This window comes from Vicugna pacos, chromosome 6 (genome assembly GCF_048564905.1).
Source record: "Vicugna pacos chromosome 6, VicPac4, whole genome shotgun sequence".
Lineage (NCBI taxonomy): Eukaryota > Metazoa > Chordata > Mammalia > Artiodactyla > Camelidae > Vicugna > Vicugna pacos.
This window is the reverse complement of record NC_132992.1, coordinates 30,106,982-30,130,145: the sequence shown is the minus strand read 5'-3', so window position 1 is coordinate 30,130,145 and position 23,164 is coordinate 30,106,982. Positions and strand designations below refer to the sequence as shown.

The window sequence follows — 23,164 nt, the reverse complement described above, 5'->3', positions numbered from 1 at the left end:
TCTTAAATGAATTTAATAGATAAAAACAGAACATCCCACCACAATGTAGCAGAATATACAATCTTTTCAAGTACACATGGAATATTCTCCAGGTTAGGTCACATGTTAGGCCACAAAATAAGTCTCAATAAATTGAAGAAGATAGAAATAATATCAAGCATATTTTCTAACCACCACAGTATGAAACTAGAAATAAATTATAATAAGAAAACTGAGAAAAACACAAACACATGGAAGCTAAACATGCTACTAAAGAACCAATGGGGGTTTGATGACATCAAATAGAAAATAAAAAAATACTTTGAGACAAATGAAAATATCAACACAATATAACATAATCTATGGGATGTAGCAAAAGCAGTTCTAATAGGGAAGTTTATAGTTATACAGGCCACCTCAAGAAACAAAAATAAATCTCAGATAACCAATATAACCTTACACTAAAGGAACTAGAAAAAGAACAAAGCCCAACGTTAGTAGAAGAAGTAAATAATGAAGATCAGATGAAAATAAATGAAATAGAGACTAAAGAAAATAATAGAAAAGATAAATGAAAACAATGGTTGCTTCTTTGAAAAGATAAACAAAATTAGTGAATCTTTACCAAGTCTCACCAAGAAAAAGAGAGGAGTCAAGTAAATAGAGAAATGAAAAAGGAAAAACAAATACCAACATTACAAAATTACAGATGATTATGAGACTGCAATAAACAATAATGCACCAACATATATGACTATCAGTTTAAAGCAAACAATTATAAAAATGGGTTAATATACTTAAAAAGCAGGGTAACAAAAAATCAAAAATACACAAGAGAGTCACAAAAGCTAAAAGGAACCAAGAAACTACTAAAAAAAATTATCAAACCACACACACACACACACACAGAAAAAAACAGATAGGAACAAAGAGGAAATATCAAATCAAGTGGAAAACTAAATTCAAAATGGCAATAAAGATACCTCTATCAGTAATTACTACAAATGTCAATGGACTAAATGCTCCAATCAAAAGACACAGAGTGGCAGATTGGATAATAAAACAAAAGCCTACAATATGCTGCATGCAAGAGACCCACTTTAGGGTGAGGGACACATATAGGTCAAAAGTGGGAGGATTGAAAAAGATATTTCATGCAAATGGAAAGGACAAGAAAATGAAAGTAACAATATTCACATCACACAAAATAAGACTTTAAATCAGAGACCATAAAGAAAGATAAAGAAGGACACTATATAATGATTAAAGGAGCAATACAACATGATGATATTATACTCGTTAACATATCTGCACTCAATATAAGAGCACTTAAATATATAAAGCAAACAGTAACAGACATAAAGAGAGAAATCGATGGGAACACAATCACAGTAGGAGATTTCAACATCCCATTAACATTATTGGACAGATCTTCCAGACAGAAAATCAATGGAGATACTAAATGGCACAATAGAACAGTTTGAATTGGTTGATATTTTTAGGACATTACATCCCAAAAAAAACAAATATACATCGTTTTCAAGTGTGCATGGAACATTTTCTAGCATAGATCACATACTCAGGCTTAAAAGAAGTCTCAACAAATTTAAGAGAATAGACACTATTTCAAGCATCTTTTCTGACCACAATGCCATGAAACTACAAATCAACCATAAAAAGACAAATAAGAAAAACAAAAACAAAAACAAAAACAAAAACAAAAACAAAAACAAAAAACGACTGCACAGAGACTAAACAACATGCTGCTAAAAAACAACAGGTCAACAATGAAATCAAAGAAATTAAAAAATACTTTGAGAAGAATGATAATGAAAACACAACCACACAAAATCTATGGGATGCAGGAAAATGTCCTAAGAGGGAAGTTCACAGCAATACAGGTCTTCCTCAAAAAACAAGAAAAATCTCAAATAAACAATCTAACCTATAACCAAAAAGAATTAGAAAAAGAAGACCAAACAAAACCTAAAGTTAGCATAAGGAAGAAAAAAATACAGATCAGGGAGGAAATAAATAAAATAGAGATTTAAAAAAATAGAAAAATATCAATTAAATCAAGAGATAATCTTTTAAAAGAGAAAACAAAATTGAGAAACCTCTGGCCAAGCTCACCAAGAAGACAAGAGAGAGAACACAAATAAACAAAATTAGAAAAGAAAATGAAGAAGTTATAACCAATACTACAGAAATACAAAAAACCGCAAGAGAATACAATGAACAACTATTTGGAAACAAACTGGACAACCCGAAAGAAACTGACAAATCTATGGAAACATACAGTCCACCAAGAGTGAATCAAGAAGAAACAGACCACTTGAAAAGACCAATTACTAGAAATGAAACAGAACTAACAACTGAAAAAACAACAACAACAAAAAAACTTCCCTACAAACAAAAGTCCAAGACCAGATGGCTTCACTAGAGAATTCTACCAAACATACAAAGAAAAACTCATGCTGGTCCTTCTCAAACTCTTCCAAAGACTGAAAAGGAGGGAATACTCCTAAACTCATTCTATGAAGCCACCATCACCCTGATACCAAAGCCAAAGACACTACCAAAAAAGAAAATTACAGGCCAATCTCATCCATTGATGAACATAGATGCAAAACTCTGAAACAAAATATTAGCAAACAGAATACAACAACACATAAAAAAGATCATACACCATGATCAAGTTGGATTCATCCCAGGGACACAAGGATGGTTCAACATATGCATATCAGTATGATACACCACATCAACAAAAGAAAGGACAAAAATCACATGATCATCTCAACAGATGCAGAAAAAGCATTTGATAAAGTTCAACACCAATTTATGATAAAAACTCCTACCAAAGTGGGTATAGATGGGACATATTTTAACATAATAAAAGCTATTTATGACAAATCCACAGCCAGCATAATACTCAATGGTGAAAAACTTAACACCTTCCCATTAAAATCTGGAACAAGAAAAGGATGCCTAACCTCACCAGTTCAATTCAACATAGTCTTGGAAGCTCTAACCGTAGCAATCAGGCAAGAAAAAGAAATAAATGGAATTCAAATTGGAAGAGAAGAGGTAAAATTGTCTCTACATGCAGATGACATGGTATCATATATAGACACCCTAAAAGCACCACACTTTTGAGCTGATAAGAGAATTTGGCAAGGTAGCAGGATACAAGATTAACATACAGAAATTAGTTGCATTTCTTTACACCAACAATGAAATAGCAGGAAAAGAAAGTAAACAAACAATCCCTTTTAAAATTGCATCTAAATCAATAAAATACCTAGGAATAAATCTGACCAAGGAGGTGAAAGACTTATACATGGAGAACTACAAAACACTGATGAAGGAAATTAAAGATTATTTAAAGAAATGGAAAGATATCCCACGAAATTGGATTGGAAGAATCAAAATACTTAAAATGGCCATTCTGCCCAAGGCAATCTACAGATTTAATGAGATCAGTATCAAATTACCCAGGACTTTTTTTTTTATAGAACTAGAACATATAATTCTAAAATTTACATGGAATCAGAAAAGTCCCATAATTGCCAAAGCAATACTGAAGAAAAAGAATGAAGCTGGAAGAATAACTCTCCAAGACTTCAGACAATACTACAGAGCTAACAGTAATCAAACAGCGTGGTATCAGCAAAAAACAGACACATGGATCAATGGAACAGAATAGAGAGCCCAGAAATAAACCCACAGACTAATCTTTGACAAAGGAGGCAAGAATATACAATGGAGAAAAGTCTCTTCAGCAAGTGGTGTTGGGAAAACTGGACAGCAGCATGTAAATCAATGAAGTTAGAATACTCTCTTACTCTATACACAAAAATAAAATTAGAATGGCTTAAAGACTTAAATATAAGACAAGACACAATAAATCTCCTACAAGAAAACATAGGCAAAACATTCTCTGACATAAATCTTAGCAATGTTTGCCTAGGGCAGCTACCCAGGCAATAGAAATAAAAGCAAAAATAAACAAATGGGACCTAATTAAACTTATAAGCTTTTGCACAGCAAAGGAAATCACAAGCAAAACAAAATGACAACCTACAGAATGGAAGATAGTATTTTCAAATGATGTGACTAACAAGGGCTTAGTTTCCAGACTATATAAACAACTCATATAACTTAATAATAAAAAAAAAACCCAATCCAAAAATTGGCAGAAGACCTAAACAAGCAATTCTCCAATGAAGACATATAAATGGCCAATATGCACAAGAAAAAAATGCTCAATATCACTAATTATCAGAGAAATGCAAACCAAAACTACAATGAGGTATCAACTCACACCAGTCAGAATGGCCATCATTCAAAATTCACAAACCATAAATGCTAGAGAGGTTCGAGAGAAAAGGGAACTCTCCTACACTACTGGTTGGAATGCAGTCTGGTGCAGCCATTATGGAAAACAGTATGTAGATTCCCCAAAAAACTAAAAATAGACTTACCATACGATCCAGTAATCCCACTCCTGGGCATATATCTGGAGGGAACTCCAATTTGAAAAGATACAAGCACCCCAATGTTTATAGCAGCACTATATACAAACGTCAAGACATGGAAGCAACTTAAATGTCCCTCAACAGATGACTGGATAAAGCTGTTACATATTTATACAATGGAATACTACTCAGTCATAAAAAAGAATAAAATAATGCCACTTGCAGCAACATGGATGGAACTGGAGATCGTCATTCTAAGTGAAGTAAGCCAGAGAGAAAGAAAAATACCATATGATATCACTTATATGTGGAAAAAGAAAGAAAGAAGAAAGGAAAGAAAGAAAAAAAAAAGAGGACACTAATGAACTTATCTACAAAGCAGAAGCAAACTCGCAGACATAGTAAACAATCTTACAATTACCGGGGTAAAGACAGTGGGAAGGGATAAATTTGGGAGTTTGAGATTTGCAAATATTAACCACTATACATAAAAATAGAGAAAAAGCAAATTTCTTCTGTATAGCACAGGGAACTATATTCAGTATCTTGTAATAACCTTTAATGAAAAAGAATGTGAAAACTAATATATGCATGTATATGCATGACTGGGACATTATGCTGTACAGCAGAAATTTACATGTTGTAACTGATCATATTTCAATTAAAAATACTGTAGGAAAAAAGAATAGATAGATGGCAAATAAGTGTATGAAAAGATGTTCAACATTATACATCATTAGGAAATTTAAATTGAAATACTGATCGATCAGTTCACATCTATTATAATCTTAAATCCAAAGCATTGACAATATTAAAAGCTGGAAAGTATGCAGAGTAATACGAGCTATCATTCATTATTGATGGGAATACACAAGTAGACAAAAATTTATCAGAGATGTAATATAGCTGAGAAACACTGTGAACCAATTTGACATAATTGATATTTATAGATCATTTTAACCAAAAACATCAGAATATTCATCCTTTTGAAGTTCACAAAGAACATTTACTAACTTAGACCATATTCTGGGCCATAAAATAAGTCCTAATAAAAGTTAAAGAATTCAAGTCATACATATATACATACATATATATAGATATGTATATAAATGTTCACAAATATTCATACATATATACAGATATGTATATAAATGTTCATATACATAAATGTATATAAATGTTCATAACTTTATTTATAAGAGCCAAAAACTGGAAACAACTCAAAAGTCCCTCAGCAGACAAATCATTTAACAAATTGTGGCATATACATAAAATGGAATACTAGTTAGCAATAGGAAGGAATGCACTATTGATACACAGAAAAACATGATAAATATCAGAATAAGTATGCTGGTTAAAAAAAGTCAGGCAACAAAAAGTACATTCTACATGTCTCAACTTTTACTAAACTCTAGAAATGCAAACTAATGTATTAGAAAGCAGATTAGGAGTCATCTGGGGAGGGAGGGATGGAAAAGGGGGATTATCAAGGAACACAAAAGCTTTTACAGGCTGATGCATATGTTCACTATCTTAATTGTGTTTTTAAGTTTGAATATATATGTCAAATTTTATCAATTCATACACTTTTTCTTTTTGTATTGAAATATAGTTGATGCAAAATATTACATAAATTACAGGTATACAATATGGTGACTGACGATTTTTAAAGCTTATACTCAATTTATAGTAATTATAAAATATTAGCTATATTCCCTACATTGTACAATATATCTTTGTAGTTTATTTTACACATAATAGCTTGCATCTCTTAATTCTCTATCCTTGTATTGTCCCTTCTCCCTTCTCTCAAATGTTAACTACTAGTTTGTTATCTGTATCTGTTAGTCTGCTTCTTTTTTGTTATTTTCATTAATTTGTTGAAATTTTTAGATTCCACATATAAGGGATATCATACAATATTTGTCCTTCTCTGTTTATTTCACTTAGCATAATATAGTCCAAGTCCATCCATGTTGCTGCAAATGGTGACATTTCATTCTTTTTATGGCTGAATAGTATTCCATTGTATATATACAACTTATCTTCATTATACTCTCATCTGTTAATGGACACTTAAATTGCTTCCACATCTTGGCAACTGTAAATAATGCTGCTCTGAATATGGGGGTGAGTGTATCTTTTCAAATTAGTGTTTCTGTTTTTGTGGATATATACCCAGGAGTGGAATTGCTGGGTCGTATGGTGATTCTATTTTTAGCTTTTAGCGAAAACTCCATACTGTTATCCATAGTGGCTGCCCCAATTTATTTTCCTACCAACAGAGTATGAGGGTTCCCTTTTTTCTGCATTCCTGCAAGCAATTTGTGTACTTTTTGATGATAGCCACTTGGACAAGTATAAGGTAGTATCTCATTGTGATTTTGATTTGCATTTCCCTGATTAGCAATTTTCGTGTGCATCTTTTCCCTGATTAGCATCTTTTCATGTGCCCATTGGCCATCTGCATGTCATGTTTGGAGAAATGTCTACTCAGGTCTTCTGTTAAATTTAAACTGGGTTGTTTCTTATTTTGATGTTGAGTTGTATGAGCTATTTATATAGTTTGGACATTGACCACTTTAAATACATGTGGTTTGTTATATGTTGATTACACCACAATAAAGTTATTTTAAAAATCTAGAAGGCCAAAATAAATGTATTTTACTCTAACATCAATGTTCTTTTTAAATCTAAAGATATTTTAATAATTTGACACTCACTGCCTATCAGGACCTCAAATAATCATAGATAATGTTGAAAGAAATCAGTCAGCTAATCAAGATTACCTGTCTGTTTATAGAACATCAGGCGTGCAGTACAGCATGTCATTCATGGCAGGGTTTTCTTTTGGTGGTTGTATATCACACTGGTTAGGATATGATTGCTCTAGAAACTGGAACTAAACCTTATTTGAATCTGATTATTTAGATCTAGTTAGAGATTAAGACTGTAGAAGACATCTTCTTAGTACTTACAGGTTAAATGAAAAACAATTTAAAACTTCACTGATGTTTAATACTTAGCTGCTTTACATATGATTTTGCTTGTCTCCCTGTTCTGATTTTCAGAATATGCAAAAATTATTACTCTTAACAAAGAAGTCCCCAAGATATGTACAATGTAAATTATTTTCATGATTCCTGTTCTGTCCAAAACAGAGAATAGGAAAACTTCACCCAAGAGATTCCCTCCAGTGATGAATATATATCAAGCTGACGGAAACTTCTTCCATAGATACTGTCTCTACCCAACAGTGGATGCTATCTCAAGCATCTATCAGAAGAGAGAGTAAAATTTATCTGGTCCTAGAGAAAATTTGTGTATAGTAAGTTATCTCATATTCTCTGTGACTCTCTTCTTTAAAATAATTTTTTAAATATTTATATGCATCTGTTTCATGCATGCCTATGGTTGAAGTTGATTATGCCTTGTTTAGCTTCTAACCTTTAAAGAGATAATTTATGGGTTTTCTGCTCCTATTCTATTCTACTGGAATTTCTATGGTCTCTTTAACAACAGTGTACACACCACCATAATGCTGTGCCTGAGAGATGCTCCCAGGTCTACCTCAGGAGATCATGGTTCTTTGATTAGTATCACAACTACCTGATAATTAGCAACTCCCAGCTATCCTGCTAAATGATTCTTGCCTTACAATTTAAGAAGATAAAGTATTTTATATCAGAGAGAGTAATGCATAATAAGATAATTTAGCATAGAGATAGAAATAAAATGATATCCAGTGAGAAGTGATATGAGACTCAGTTACTGTAGGATTAATAGGATTTAATAGTATTAAAACTCATAACCTGATAAAAAAGGAAGCCAGCTTTGGGTAGAGAAAGGAAGGTAGAGTATCTCTGTATAACTTACCAGTGTATAGCTCAGGCAATCTATTAAATTTTCTCAACTCCAAGTTTCTCTTTGTACAATTATAAATGTTGGTAATCTCACAGTTTTAGGATTATTCTTATTTAAAAATTAATAGAAGGACATTGTATCTAGACGAGAATGATAAATGTGTGGCTATATCAAAAAAATGATAAATGTGTGGCTATATCAAAAAAAACCCCCTCTATTTGTCTTTCTCTAACTTTTCAATGTCCCTAATTCCAAAGTTATCAGTACCTCCTTTTGTGAAAATTCACCCAGAGTTACAAGATTCCAAAGGTGCTTTAAGAAAATGTGCTATTGCTTCTTGTAGGTTTCTTAAGATATTAAACCCCTCCTAGATAAAAGCAGATGTGAAAGGTGAAAAAGGTGCTAAGCACATGGAAAGCAAGAAGCAAGTCTGCTATTTTCCTTCCACCTACATCCTATAGGGCTGCTAAGCATCTGCTTATTAATTTAGAAAAAATATAAGCAGTATGTGTTTTAAAGAAAATTGATTCCATATATTGTACTTACAGAAGATGTGTGGTCATTAACCAAGATTGTTGCCAGTAAGCTTTGGGAACTGCAGAGCTTGAAGTTACATTTTAATGAATAAAGAAATATCTAATATTCATTAAACATGCACTGAGTACCAGAAAACTTTCATTACTTTCTGTATATTTTCTGGCTTGAAGACAAGTCTATTAGATTGAGTATTCTCTTTATACAGATGAGGAAATGGAAACAGAAATATTTAAGTCAAGCTCACAAGGTCAACAAGTAATAGAGTTCAGACCAGATTTGACTAATTTAAAAGTCCACAGTTATTCTACAAGTTATCCCAAATATTGATTAATTTTAATCAAGTAATATAGTCTACCAATATTATAAAATATTAACAACTTCAAAACTGATTTTAAAAGTAGTGTGATTTCTTATTGATAAACTGTTCCTCAGCAATGTACACATTCATCTTTTAGCAATTTCTGCACTCAAGCACAGCTGAAATTCTGCTTCTGCTATTAGCTATCTTCTATGTCTCTATTTTTAACAGGTACGAAATTAATTACAGGAAATTAATACTAGAAAGGTTTATCATGACAAAAAAGTGCTAATTAATTTAGCACTTTCAAATACAGGTGCTAATTTTCAATGAAATTTAAACTTCATTGAGATAGAATTTCAACTGAATTTTAAAAAGTTAAGTGCCCTTTCCCATCACTTGTGAGACTAACAGTCTATCCTTCTCTGTAGGTTATTTTAGAGGACACACTGAATAAAATGGATAAAGGAAATCTGTCTATAGTGTCAGAATTTGTGCTTCTGGGACTTTGCTGGGATATGCAGGTCTTACTCCTATTGATATTTTTTATGCTTTACCTGATCATTGTATCTGGAAATATTGCCATCATGGTCTTAGTCATCATTGACACTCACCTGCATTCCCCCATGTACTTCTTGTTGGCTAATCTGTCCTTTGTTGACATGTGGCTTTCTTCAGTTACCACCCCTAAGATGATTACAGACTTTGTCAGGGAGAACAAGACTATTTCCTTTGGAGGCTGCATGTGCCAGGTCCTCTTTGGGCATTTTGTTGGAGGAGGTGAGATGGTGCTATTGGTGGTAATGGCCTACGACTGCTACGTGGCCATCTGCAATCCACTCCACTATCGACCATTATGAACCTGCAAAAGTGCATTGGGCTCATGGCGACTTCCTGGACCACTGGCTTTGTGCATGCCATGAGTGAAATGGCTGTGATTTTGCAATTGCCTTTCTGTGGCCCCAGACACATTGACAGCTTCTTCTGTGATATATCACTGCTAATCAAGCTTGCCTGCATAGATTCCTGTAACTTGGGAGTATTGATGAATGCTGACACTGGGCTTCTAGCTATGACCTGCTTTATAGTATTGCTGATATCCTACACATATATTCTTCTCACTGTTCATCAAAGCTCTAAAACTGGTGCGTCCAGGGCCCTCTCTACCTGCACTGCCCACATCACAGTGGTGGTGCTCTTCTTTGGGCCCTGCATCTTCATCTATGTGTGGCCACTCAGCATCACCTGGGGTGGACAAATTTCTTGTTGTGTTTTACTCTGTCTTTACACCTCTCCTAAATCCAGCCATTTATACCCTGACAAATAGAGAGATTAAAAATGCTATAAGGAGATTCAGAAGCTACTACGTGCATTCCAAGGGAGATAATGTAATGCCCAGAAACCTCACGGTAAGCATTTCAAATTGACAATATACTGACCTTATAAAAGAGGTTGAGAATTCTGCGATTCTTCTTTGTGAGGGAATTGTCTAATCAATTTTCCTATGTCTTTTAACTACGTTAAATCAGAAAGCTGAAATCCATTCAGCCAACTAATACATCCATACTGATTGTCAGCATCTTAACAAATTTCTCTTGAATTTTCTCCTAACTCCATTTGGAAAGTGTCTCTATAACACTGACTCCTTCCCTCAAACCTTTCATTTAACCTCTTCTCAAGAGGCAACTGAATTATTATTTAACTTAATACTCTACCCAAATACTAATGAAAAGCAGTAGGGGAGAAATAAAGAGGGAATGAAATAACAGTGGTACAGTAGATAGGGAACAATAGTGGAGGTTAGAATAACAGCTGAGGCTATTCTCTGTTTTGTTTCCAATAACTCAATAAAAATGAAAAAATGTAAAACTTAATCATATTTCTGTGGGTCATCTCGGTCTCAAGGTCTAATATTTATCCTTTAGATTATAATTAACCATTTGTGCGAAGTCTTGAAATGTAAACTCCTTAATGGCTGGAGCTATATCTTACCTTGTTAATTCTTGAAATTATAGTACTTATTACAGCAGTTAACATACAATCAACATTTAAAAAATACATTTTAATTTATACATAAAGGCCGATTTTCCATTCAAATACCATACTATGTATTGATCATGGTGTATTTAAGAACAAGCTGTTGTCATTAAATACAAATTACTAAAAAATTCAAATTACAAATAAAATTTACTTCTAGAATTATAAATTAAGTGGTTTAAAATTCATTTATAAGAATCAACAATAAAAGTCCCAAAGTAAAAATATGGCACATATATCACTTTTATTTCTCTTGCTATAGGAACAAAATAGAAAAAAAGGTAGAATAAAACTAATGTACCTATCTAAGAAGGAAATATCAGAAAAAGAAAGAAAGAAAATCCACTTAAAATTACATCAAAGAATAAAATACCTGAGAATAAACTTAACCAAGGAGGTGAAATACCTGTACACTGAGAACTATAAAGCATTTACAAAGGAAACTGAAAATGATTCAAAGGAATAGAAAGATACCTCATGCTCTTGGGTTGAAAGAATTAATATTGTTAAAATGGCCATACTACCCAAAGCAATCTATAGATTTTCTGTGATCCCTATCAAAATACACATGATATTTTTCACATTACTAGAACAAATAATCTTAAAATTTATATGCAACCACAAAAGACCCAGAATTGCCAAAGCAATCCTGAGGAAAAAGGACAAAGTGAGAGGTATAACCCTTCTAGACTTCAGACAATACTGTAAAGCTACAGTAATAAAAGCAGCATGGTATTGGTCCAAAAACAGACATATAGATCAATGGAACAGAATAAAGATCCCAGAAATAAAGACATACCCTTATGGTAAATTAATTTGTGACAAAGGAGGGAAGAATATACAGTGGACAAAGACAGTCTCTTCAAGTGGCATTAGCAAAGGTGTAAATCAATGAAATTAGAAGACTTTCTCCTACTATATACAGAAATAAACTCAAACATGGTTTAAACACCTAAATATTAGACATGACACCATAGAAGTCCTTTTATGAGTTTTATGAAGAGAATATAGGCAAAACATTCTTTGACAAATTGTAGTAATGTTTTCCTAGGTCAGTCTCCCAAGGCAAAAGAAATTAAAGCAAAAATAAACTAATGGGACCTAATTAAAGTTAAAGGCTTCTGCACCTGAAGGGAAACCATAAACAAAATGAAAACACAACCTACAGACTGGAAGAAAATATTTGCAAATAATGTGAACAACAAGAGGTTAATATCCAGAATATACAAATAGGTCATAGAACTCAATATCCGCCCCCCACCAAAAGCAACCCAATCAAGAAATGGGCAGTAGACCTAAATAGACATATCTCCAAAGACATACAGATGGCCAACAGGGACATGAAAAGATGCTCAATATCACTAATCGTCATGGGAATGCAAATCAAAATCACATTGAGATATCACCTCACACCTGTCAGAGTGGCTATTATAAAAAAGTACACAAATGAAAAACATTGGCAAGGATGTGGAGAAAAGGGAAACTTCCTGTATTGTTAGTGGGAATGTAAATTGGTGCACCCACTATGAAAAACAATGATGAAGTTAAAAAACTAAAAATAGAGCTACCATATAATCCAGCAATCCCACTCCTGGGCATATATCCAGAAAGTATGAAAACTCTAGTTAGAAAAGCTACACTCACCAAACGTTCATAGTAGTAGTATTTACAATAGCCAAGACATGGAAACAACCCAAGTGCCTATCAACAGACAACTGGTTTAAGATGTAGTGTGTGTGTGCATGTGTATATATATATATACACACACACAATGGAATATTACTCAGCTATATTAAAGAATGAAATATTGCCATTTTCAGCAACATGGATGAATGCAGAGAAAATCATGCTAAGTTAAGTGACTCAGACAAAGAAAAACAAGTATTACATGCTACAACTAATGTGTAGAGTCTAAAAAATAATACAAATGAATCCAAAATGCAAAACAAAGGCAAACTCACAGACATAGAAAACAAACTTATGGTTACCAAAGGGGAAAAGGGATGAGGGGAGGAATAAATGAGGAGGATGGGATTAACAGACAAAAACTACTATACATAAAATAGATAAGCAACAAGGATTTTCTGTATAGCAATGGGAATTATACTGAATATCTTGCAATAATCTACAGTGGAAAATAATCTGAAATATATATACACTGAATCACTTTGCTAAGTGAAGCTGCATCACTCTGCTGTACACTTGAAATTAATACAATATTTGTAAACCAGCTATACTTCAACTTAAAAAGTGAAAAAATTAAAACAATTTTTAACAAAAAAAAGTACTTATCCATCAGTGCCTGCTCTATGTCATTATGTTATAAGTATTACTTTATATGAGTTTATTATTCTTCCCAAATTATGAATAAGAAAATGAGACTCAGAAATATAAAAGAAAGTTCCTTAAGATAACAGAATCTCATTTTTTTCTTCTCTTAGGGAGTCAAAGATCAATTTGATTTCCAAAACTACTCATTTATTAAATGACACTACACAATACAATAGAAAATTATATCCTACGAGAGTGAAAAAATAAATTATGCCAAGAATAACATGAGTACCTCTATCAACCTAACAATTTAAAAAATACTGGAAATACCATAATTTGCAAGTTAATTTGATTTTAAAGTGTAAACTGAGAACAAGAGAAACATCATCAAGGACATCCCTGCACACAGATCATACCAAAGGACTAAGAGTCAACCACGTGGCTAACTCCATCTTGGGCTGTAGCCTCAGTTCATCCTCACGGGTAAGCCCATTCATTCTCTGCACTGTCATCACTGTATTTTTTTAAGCATCTTTTTTCCTACCCAGGATATTGAGTATCTTTTTACTTCTGTCTGTCCTTTAAAACTAAATCTGAGTGTTAAGTACTATTTGTATGGATTTTCTATATTCTAAAAGTAGAAGGGCATAAGAATGAAAAATGTAACTTATATTATTTTGTAATGTAATTTGCCACAACAAAATTAAAGTATTACATGCTCTCAACTCAAACATTTTAGTCACTTACTGCCATGCTAAGTAAGGTTATTATTTAGACATTTACCAGAAAGGAAAATTCTCCTTATCTCTCTGGCTTATTTTACAATCATCCTCACAGATATTAATCTAGAATCTTACTGTCATACACATTCTCTAGCCAAGTTTCAAATGGCCAGAATTCAGTTTTAATTTTCAATTTAATAAAAATATTATCTACTCTGGTGGAAGCATTCCTTCCTTAAGAGCTAAGACCTCTCACCCAGCAGAGCTCAAGGCAGTGAAGACAGGGAGTAAACATTTTGTGAGTGAGTTGTTAGCTATAACTGAGAGGATCTACTACCAATTCCACATCTTGATTCCAGAATCAGAGAATGAAGTTCTCATCTCCCAAAATACCCATGAAGAAGTCTTCAGTTTGCCATTCCACCATTCTATTAGACCAGTTGTTCACTGGTGATCAATATATGTTATGATCAGTAAATTCCATGGTCACAAGCCCATTGCTATATTTGTCTTGCTGTAAAATATATTTCTTGATCAAATGCAGTGTTTAGCAATACATAATCTCCAGCTCTGGTCATTTTGAACAGAAGCCCACTGAGCAAGCCCTGAAGGTGTCTAGAAAAAGAGGTTAACCTGCACAGAACGTGTCATTTGTCTACCTTAATACTAAAGTTTCCTCTGCTGTGGATACCCTATGGTGACAGTTCACATCAGACATATTTTTCATAATCTGTGTCCATTCTGAGAGATCTATTTCCAGAATTCTTCCCCAGGAATTCTTTGCCACCAGTCTCCCAATTCTATTTATCCTAATCCCTTACTATCTAACCAAACCACTAGTAACTTATCACGAATCAGTATATATACATGCTTCTAGCCAAACAAAGTGGACAACCGCATGTATTTCTTCCCAATGGGAGAATTTCTCCTCATCACTGTTTTTCATAGCCATAATCACAGTACTAACCATAACTAATATTTAACCATAATACTTCACTAAACTGGGGCTGTACAGCTGCCAACTTTCACTTCTAGTTACTCCCAACATATCACACAAAACCAACTGCAGATTCAGGACCAAATGTAAAATTTTCAGTCCACTGGTTATAAGGAATTCTCTATGTAGCCATAGGTGTACATTGAGGGGGAGAAGACAACTGGACAGCAGCAGTTGTTAAAGGAATTGAGTTATAAGCTAATGCAACTTCTTTATGCCTCTGGACCTGTTTAAGCCTAATCTCTTATGTACCATTTCCTCTTGATGACATAATGCTCCTTTCTCAGCTCAAGTTAATGGTCTGAATAGTGAGATAGCATCCACTTCATGATGGTGTTGAGGAAGGTCATCAAGAAGAAGTGACCATCACTGTGGATCCAGACAGTTGAAGGCTTTTCATCCTCTCCCCTGCCACTGCAATGTGTGTTTCACTTGCTTTTCCTGCACTGAAAGTTGCGCCAAGGATACATCCTTGAGACAGCAATGTGGTGTTGAGACTATCTGGGCTTTGTACATGCCTGAGCCCAGTTAAGGCCTCTACGTAAATGTTTAAGATTTGGCAGGCAGGTGCTAAAATCTACTCATCTCACAGCCACTCAAGACAAGCCTCATATGCAAGTTTCCTTGCTTATTCAACCTGCTACCAGCAATTAAGAATGGTCTGTCTCTTTCTTCTCTCCTTGCCCTCAGTGACTACAGCACCAGTTTCTGATCACAATGAAAAGCTCCCAAGAAGGCTGCAGCCCAACAGATAGGTAGCTTAGATCACACAATGACTTGAGGTTCAAGTTCAGGTATTTAATAACTACCAGAGCCCAGTAGGATACTAACCTTTGTACCCTTAGAAATTTTACTGAGGTGGTTTATCTCTCACCATCGCTTCAGATATGTCTAAGGCACCCAAAATACTTGCTTTTTTCTCATCATTAGATCCAATTAAAATAACCACATCAATGTAGTTGATTGGTAATAATGTTTCATGGAATGTCAAGACAATTAAGGTTTCTGCAGAATATAAAACAAACAGATGAATTTTATGGTATGTGAATTATATTGCTATAGTAAAAAATACATGTATCTCTGGAACTTGAAAAACTGTGCATGTTTAATTCCAAATATAGTCCCATTATTTACTAAGAAATGCCTTTAACTTCACAAGCCAAATTGTAATTCTGCAATGTTAAATTCTGTGACTGATTTCAGCAAGATTACATCTGTAACTACAATAAACAAGATATTCTTTAAGAGCTTCCATTGAATTTTTCTGGTTCTCAGACTCTAACCTGGAATGAACACTTAAGATTTGAGCTTGTCATTTCTTTCTCAAAGCATTCAGAAAAATCCATCACATTCCACACTACGTATAATTATCATCAGTAATGAAATGGTCAAATGCATTAGTCATGTGCTCCAGTTGGCACTTTAATACAATTAACACAATATTCATGATGCCACTGCTTGCCTGTAATGGGGTGACTAGCCTCCTATTTCACATTGGCAAGGAGCTCAGCACTTGGAGATCACTCCGAAGGACAAGACCAACTCAGTTTCAAAATCCCATATTTAAGGGTCTGTTTCCTGGGGAAAATTCTGTTTCAAATTTCTGAATTAGTCAGGAGACAGAAACTATCCTAGTTCTTTTAATAAAATAATATAATTTAGAGAAGATGGTTAACTAGGTATTAAAGAACTAAAAATAATAGACATTCTAAAACACTAAGAGATCATTTAAAAATCAACTAAAGAAAAAAAGTGACAGCTCTGGTGCTAGAGAAATTTAAGGGAAGAGTTTGTCATGATTAAAACTTAGAAGCTCAGAGAAGGAGCCCATGGACTTGAAATTCAGACCAATGAAAAGAGGGGAGTAGATGGTATTAGTATTTTTGAGAAGCATAACTTCTCTCAGCCACTTTCTATAAAATATCACCTCATTCTCATGATATATTAAGGATAAAATGCATAATTTATGTAAAATGCTTAATAACCTCTTACACAGAATAAACACACATACTTATAAAACCTCCCAAAAGCTAGCTATTATTGTTAGGATAAAATTTAAACTGTGATGTTTTCCAAAACCTAAGGACTGTGTATAATGTGATTTCTGTCTGCTAGGCACATCTCAAACCACGCTCTTCCTCATCATTTCAGTATCCCTAGGATATGAAAAGAATCCAGATGATACAATCCTGTAAGTATATAGTACATTCCCAGAGAAAAGATATTTATTTATTTAGGACAATGGTTTCTTTAAAATAACATCAAAGTACACCTAACAAAAGGAAAAACAGATAAATCAGACTTCATTAAAACTAGAATCTTATATGTGTCAAGGGATTCAATCAAGACAGTAAAAAGAAAATGTACAGATGAGAGAAAATATTTCTAAATCACATATCTGATAAGGGTCTTGTAGTGGGTTGAATGATGGCCCTTAAAAAAGACAGTTCTACATCCTAACTCCTGAAACTGTTAATGAAAACTTATTTGGAAAAAGGGTCTTTGCAAATGTAATAAGGATCTTGAGATCATCCTGGAGAACCTGAATAATAAATGTCCTAATAAGAAATATAAATGTCCTAATAAGAAACAGGAGAATACAAGGATACAGAGGTGAAGCCACGTGGAGATGAAGTAGAGGTTGGAGTTACGTAGACGCAAACCAGGAAACACCTAGAGTCACCAGCAACTGGAAGTGACAAGGAAGGATTCTCCCCTAGAGCCTTAGGAGGGAGCTTAGCCCTGCCAGCACATTGATTTCCAATTCTAGCCTCCAAAACTATGAAAGAATAAATTCATGTTGTTTTAAACCACCAAATTTGTAGTAAGTTTTTATGGCAGCCTTAGAAAACTAAACAGGTATGGTATGCAAAATATATAGAGAACTATTAAAACTCAGCAATAAAAAGACAAACAACCCAATTTAAACATGAGAGAAGGATTTGAATAAACATTCCTCTCAAGAAGATATACAAATGGCCAACCAAGAAGCACATGAAAAGCTGCTCAACCTCATTACTCACTACAGGAATGAAAATTAAAGGACAATGATATATAATTTCACACCCAGTAGATTGGCCATAATAAAAACTAATGAAATAAAACATCAAGTGTGGATAAGGATATGGAGAAATTGGAATGCTCATACAGTATTAGAGAGAATGTAAAATTTTATAGGCACTGTGACAAACAGTTTGATGGTGTCTCAAAATGTTGAACATAAAGTTACCATATGACCCAGAAGTTCCACTCGAGAGAACTGAAAACAGGTGTTGAAACAAAAAATTGTACACAAATGTTTCTAGTAACACTATTAACAAGAACCAAAAGGTAGAGACAACCCAACCATCCATCAACTGATGAATAGATAGACAAATAAGGTATATCCATACAATGGAATATTATTCAACCATTAAAAGGGATGACATTCTGATACATGTGACAACATGGATGAACCTTGAAAACATGCTAAGTGAAAGAAGCCATACACACAAAATGCCACATAATATAAGATTCCATTTCTATGAAATGTCCAAAATAGTCAAATCCATAAAGACAGAAAATGGATTAATGGTTGCCAGGAAATGGAAGAAGAAGGAATTTGGGTTTGAATGCTTAACAGGTACAAAGTTTTTAGGGGTGATGAAAATGTTTTTAAAAATATGAAAGGCAGATAGGAAGTCCTATATTAGCCAGAAGTTATAAAGGTCCAGGAATATCAGTTGTATACCACAGACTATTTTTCTCTAGTTATTGATATTCTGTTTATATAAAATTCCTTACATAAAAGAAAAAACTAAAACTAAGTCTGTTAGAAATGTTGAAAGAAGATTTAAATTGGTTTCAAATTGTGTACTTTAAGTAAGTTATACTACCTGGCACAAGGTGCTTTTTAAAACTTTTAAATTTAAACTTTTAAAATCCATTTATTCAATAAGCTTTCACTGATAGCTCACTGAAAGTACCCAATATATACCACATGCCTCCAGGAAAGTTACTCTTTGGTGAAGGAACTAGACATTAAATAACCAGTAACTGATATGTGCAGTTACATGAACTTGAACATCAAAAAATTCTCCACTGGACCTGGAACACAAATCTGATAAATATCCATACATCCAGAAATCTAGATTTGGGTGATTATATTATTTGAAAATTTTTATTTTCACTTATAGTTCCCACTTGACCTGTCTTAGGTTGAACCAATTCTCATTTGTACATCATCCGGTCAGGCTTTTACATACACCATTCCACTGATACTTTCTTTTCCAGAGTCACCAATGACCTCCTCATTTTTCAATTCAGTCATTCATTCCCTCTTCCAAAAATGGTTTGTCAGTGCCAGTTAATAGATCTGTCCTATTTTGTTTTTTGTGTAGCTTTGTTTTATGTTATTATTAGCATGTCTTTCATAATTTTGTTCCTTTTATTTCACTTAATTCTTTTAAATTAATTTTTGTATTGTTTTGGTATAAAATTTTATCATTTGTAGCATCTATCTTTCTGTAATTCTCTTAGTTATTACTTCACTTTAAAATATCGGCTTTCATTATTTGAGTTGCCAGTTATTTTTGGACACTTACTGCTGCTGAGAACATCAACACGTTTTTCTACTTTTTGCTTCTCTATCTCTCCTCCATTAAAAATGTTTATCAGATTTAACACTTAACATTCCATTCTTTCATGTGCAGCCTCACTTTTAAGTCCTAAGTCTTTAATACAAAGTGTTAGATTTTAGGCCCCAGTATTGCTGAAGTTTCCCAAATAGCTCTTGTTGGGATGGAGCTGGTCCTTTAGATGGTTTCCCAGGAAGAGCTTATACACACAGTCTTCAACAAAAGCTTTCATACTTAAAATATGTTTAATTAATTTTTATGTATATGAAGGACAGATTGGCTTTACATTAATTTTTTATCTCACATTTTATTTCCTTGACTCTTTTGGAAATGTAGCTCAATCATTATCTTTCTTTATATACTACTATCAGGAAGTCTGACGCCAACTTAATTTTCTCTCCTCTATAAGTTACTTATGTTACTTTGATAGGAAGCTCAGAAGATACTGTATTTTAAATACTTGATAATTTTACTAAAATATGTCTTGGAATTAACCATCTAAGGTCAACTATCCCAAGGTGATTATAAGCTATTTCATTAAATAGATTCTGGTCTTTCATTTCACACACGTTAATAAAAGTTTGAAATATTATTTCTATTGCAAAGTCTCATTTTCAGATTATATAATATTAAATATTATTTGCATGGTTCTATAAAACTTCCTCTCTGAAACTTTTTTTACTTCTTTCTTTAATTGGGTTTCATTTCTTGGTTCTTTTCACCTTTATTTCCTGTATCATTCATGTAATTTTGAATATATTATAGTCTCTTTGGGTACGTCGTATTTTGGTGTTCATTTTTGAAATGATTTCTTCTTGTTCAAATTTTGTTCTGAGTTTAAATTGGCTCTTACTTTTAATTTATTTTTTAATTGAGATTACACTGGTTTGCAACATTATATGTTTCAAATGTACAACATGATATTTCTACTTCTGTGTGTATACAGCATGCTCACCACCCAAAATTTAGTTTCCATCCATCAACTCTCATTTTTAATTTTAATATTTTTAGTCATTTTCATTCAGAGATTTGAGTTTCTGATTCAAGTGTTCTTACATATTTTAGATTTCAGGTTTAATGAGATTTCCTTTATGATGGGCTATTATATGGTTGTCTAGCTGGAATCAGTGTCTGCTTAGGCCCAGAATCCAACAGAAATAGATTTTAACATAAAGTTAAAGCTGATATTTCACGTTTCCTCATAATTAAAAACAAACAAAAAAACCTTTCATGAAATTTTCAAAATGAATTTTGCCTAAAAAGTTTTAGGACTCAACACGTTTAGCCTGAGGAGTATTTAACCTTAAAAGAAGATATAGAATCATTTTTTTCCAAACATAAAAAAGACAGTATAGAAGATATTTTACTCTGCACAATTCCAGATTACAAAAAGAAGAACACAATATGAAATATCTAGGGAAGCAAATTCCATCTCAGTATAATAATAAAATTTCAACAGGTAAAAGAATTTCAAAAGATATTGTTTTGCTTTGTATGGTGGTGAGTCTCAGGTCTGTATGTCTAAAAGCATAGGCTTCATGCTTAAACGCAGAGTGGGGTTCAGTACTGCATTGTATCCATGGTCGAGAAATACTACATCTGAGTTTCCTCTCTTTCATTAAACATTTTTTCACTCCTAGCCCAGCTCTACCCTTTGATGAATGTTACTGCTTAATTCATACCCTTTTACTGTCAGCACACAATAAAAGGGGAGAGTTAAAAGCAAAGTGGAGAGGAAGAAGACATAACTTTGCCTTCTTAGAGAACAGATCCAAAAATAATTTCAAACTGTTCTACTATTTTTGTCCACTGTCTTGTTTTCAGCATATGTGACTATTAGTGAATATTTAATCTAATAAAGAAATTAAACTTCTTTCCAAAGCTATATTCATGTAATTGAGTATATCACAGTAACAGAGTAAAGGAAGGGAAAGAAGCAAAAGCAACCAGAATCACTTTAGAAAATACTGCTGCATTCCTTGGTCAAAAATTCTTAAGACAGAACCAATCATTCTCTTTAACTGAGAATTTTTTACAATGATTATGAAGGAAAATATGCCAATACAGCACTGTGAACCGGAATTCATAAAAAATATTTAAGATATTTTATAGATTATTCAAAATGTAGGTCTCACAAAGTACATTTCATATATTTAATAATCTCGAAACTGTGTAAAATAGCCTACAGATAAATAATAAAAATATATAATCACGTTTTTGGTCATTAATTTGGAATGATCTATCCAAGGATTTTCAAGCTGCTGGATTAAAGACAATAAATTGCCTTAACATGATATAATTTGTTTTAATGTTTACAAACAGTGCTTACAGAAGGTACCATTTGTGCTCTCCTGAGTTATTTAGATCTTCCTCCAACTCAGGAGCTGACTACTCAATCGCCTCATTGCCATCTTCATGTCCTTGTTCCTCAATGTGTAAATGGCAGGATTCAGGATGGGCGTAATCATAAAGTCCAAAATGGCAAGAAACTTATCCACTGGCACCGTGGGAAATGGCCACATGTAAACGAAGATGCATGGTCCAAAGAACAAAACCACCACAGTGATGTGAGCTGACAGAGTAGAGAGGGCCTTACACAAACCACCTGAAGAACGCTTCCATATGGTGACCAGGATGAAAATGTAAGAGACAATCAACAAGAAGAAAGTGCCCACAGAAATGAACCCGCTGTTGGCAGTAACCAGGAATTCCATTCTGTAGGTGTCTATGCAGGCAAGTTTGATAAACCAAGGAAGGTCACAGTAAAAGCTATCTATTTCATTAGGACCACAAAAAGGCAGATGGACAACAAAGGCTAACTGGACCACTGAGTGAATGAGGCCAGTAGTCCAAGCACCACACAGAAGCAGAAGGCACATCCGTGGGCTCATGATGGTCAGGTAGTGCAGGGGCTTACATATGGCCACATATCGGTCTAAGGCCATGGCAGTAAGCAGCACCATCTCAGATCCACCCAGGATGTGAAGGACAAATATCTGGATGACACACCCCTGGAAGGATATGATTTTGTGCCCAGAGTACAGGTCAGAGATCATCTTTGGAACAGTTAAGGTGGAAAAACACAAATCAATAAATGAGAGGTTGGCTAAAAGGAAGTACATGGGGGAATGTAGATGAGGGTCAAAGGTCACTGCAAACACAACAAGGAGGTTTCCTAGAACAATTGTTACATATAACACTGTAGAGAAGGCAAGGAGGAAATGCTGCACAGGTCTAGAGTTAGAAAGTCCCAGGAACACAAATTCAGACACCAAAGAGTAATTTGCTTCATACATTGGCTTTGTCTGGTGATACCTAAAGATCAAAAACAAAATCATAACCAAAGGATTTATCAAAATTAAAAT

At 33.6% G+C, this 23,164-nt stretch overlaps 1 protein-coding gene, 1 long non-coding RNA gene and 1 pseudogene across 3 annotated transcripts in view; 1 reads left to right on the top strand and 2 right to left on the bottom strand.

Moving 5' to 3' along the window:
* LOC140696851 (uncharacterized) overlaps nt 1-23,164 on the bottom strand; it is a 513,284-nt gene that overhangs the window by 336,544 nt on the left and 153,576 nt on the right. The gene's annotated exons all lie outside the window — the stretch shown is intronic.
* LOC102545016 (olfactory receptor 4K14-like) lies at nt 9,612-10,583 on the top strand (annotated as a pseudogene).
* Nucleotides 22,160-23,098, bottom strand: LOC102534731 (olfactory receptor 4F6-like). Its single transcript, XM_006218108.2, has one exon. It carries the CDS (start codon nt 23,093-23,095, stop codon nt 22,160-22,162), a length of 936 nt encoding a protein of 311 aa, XP_006218170.2. The 5' UTR covers nt 23,096-23,098.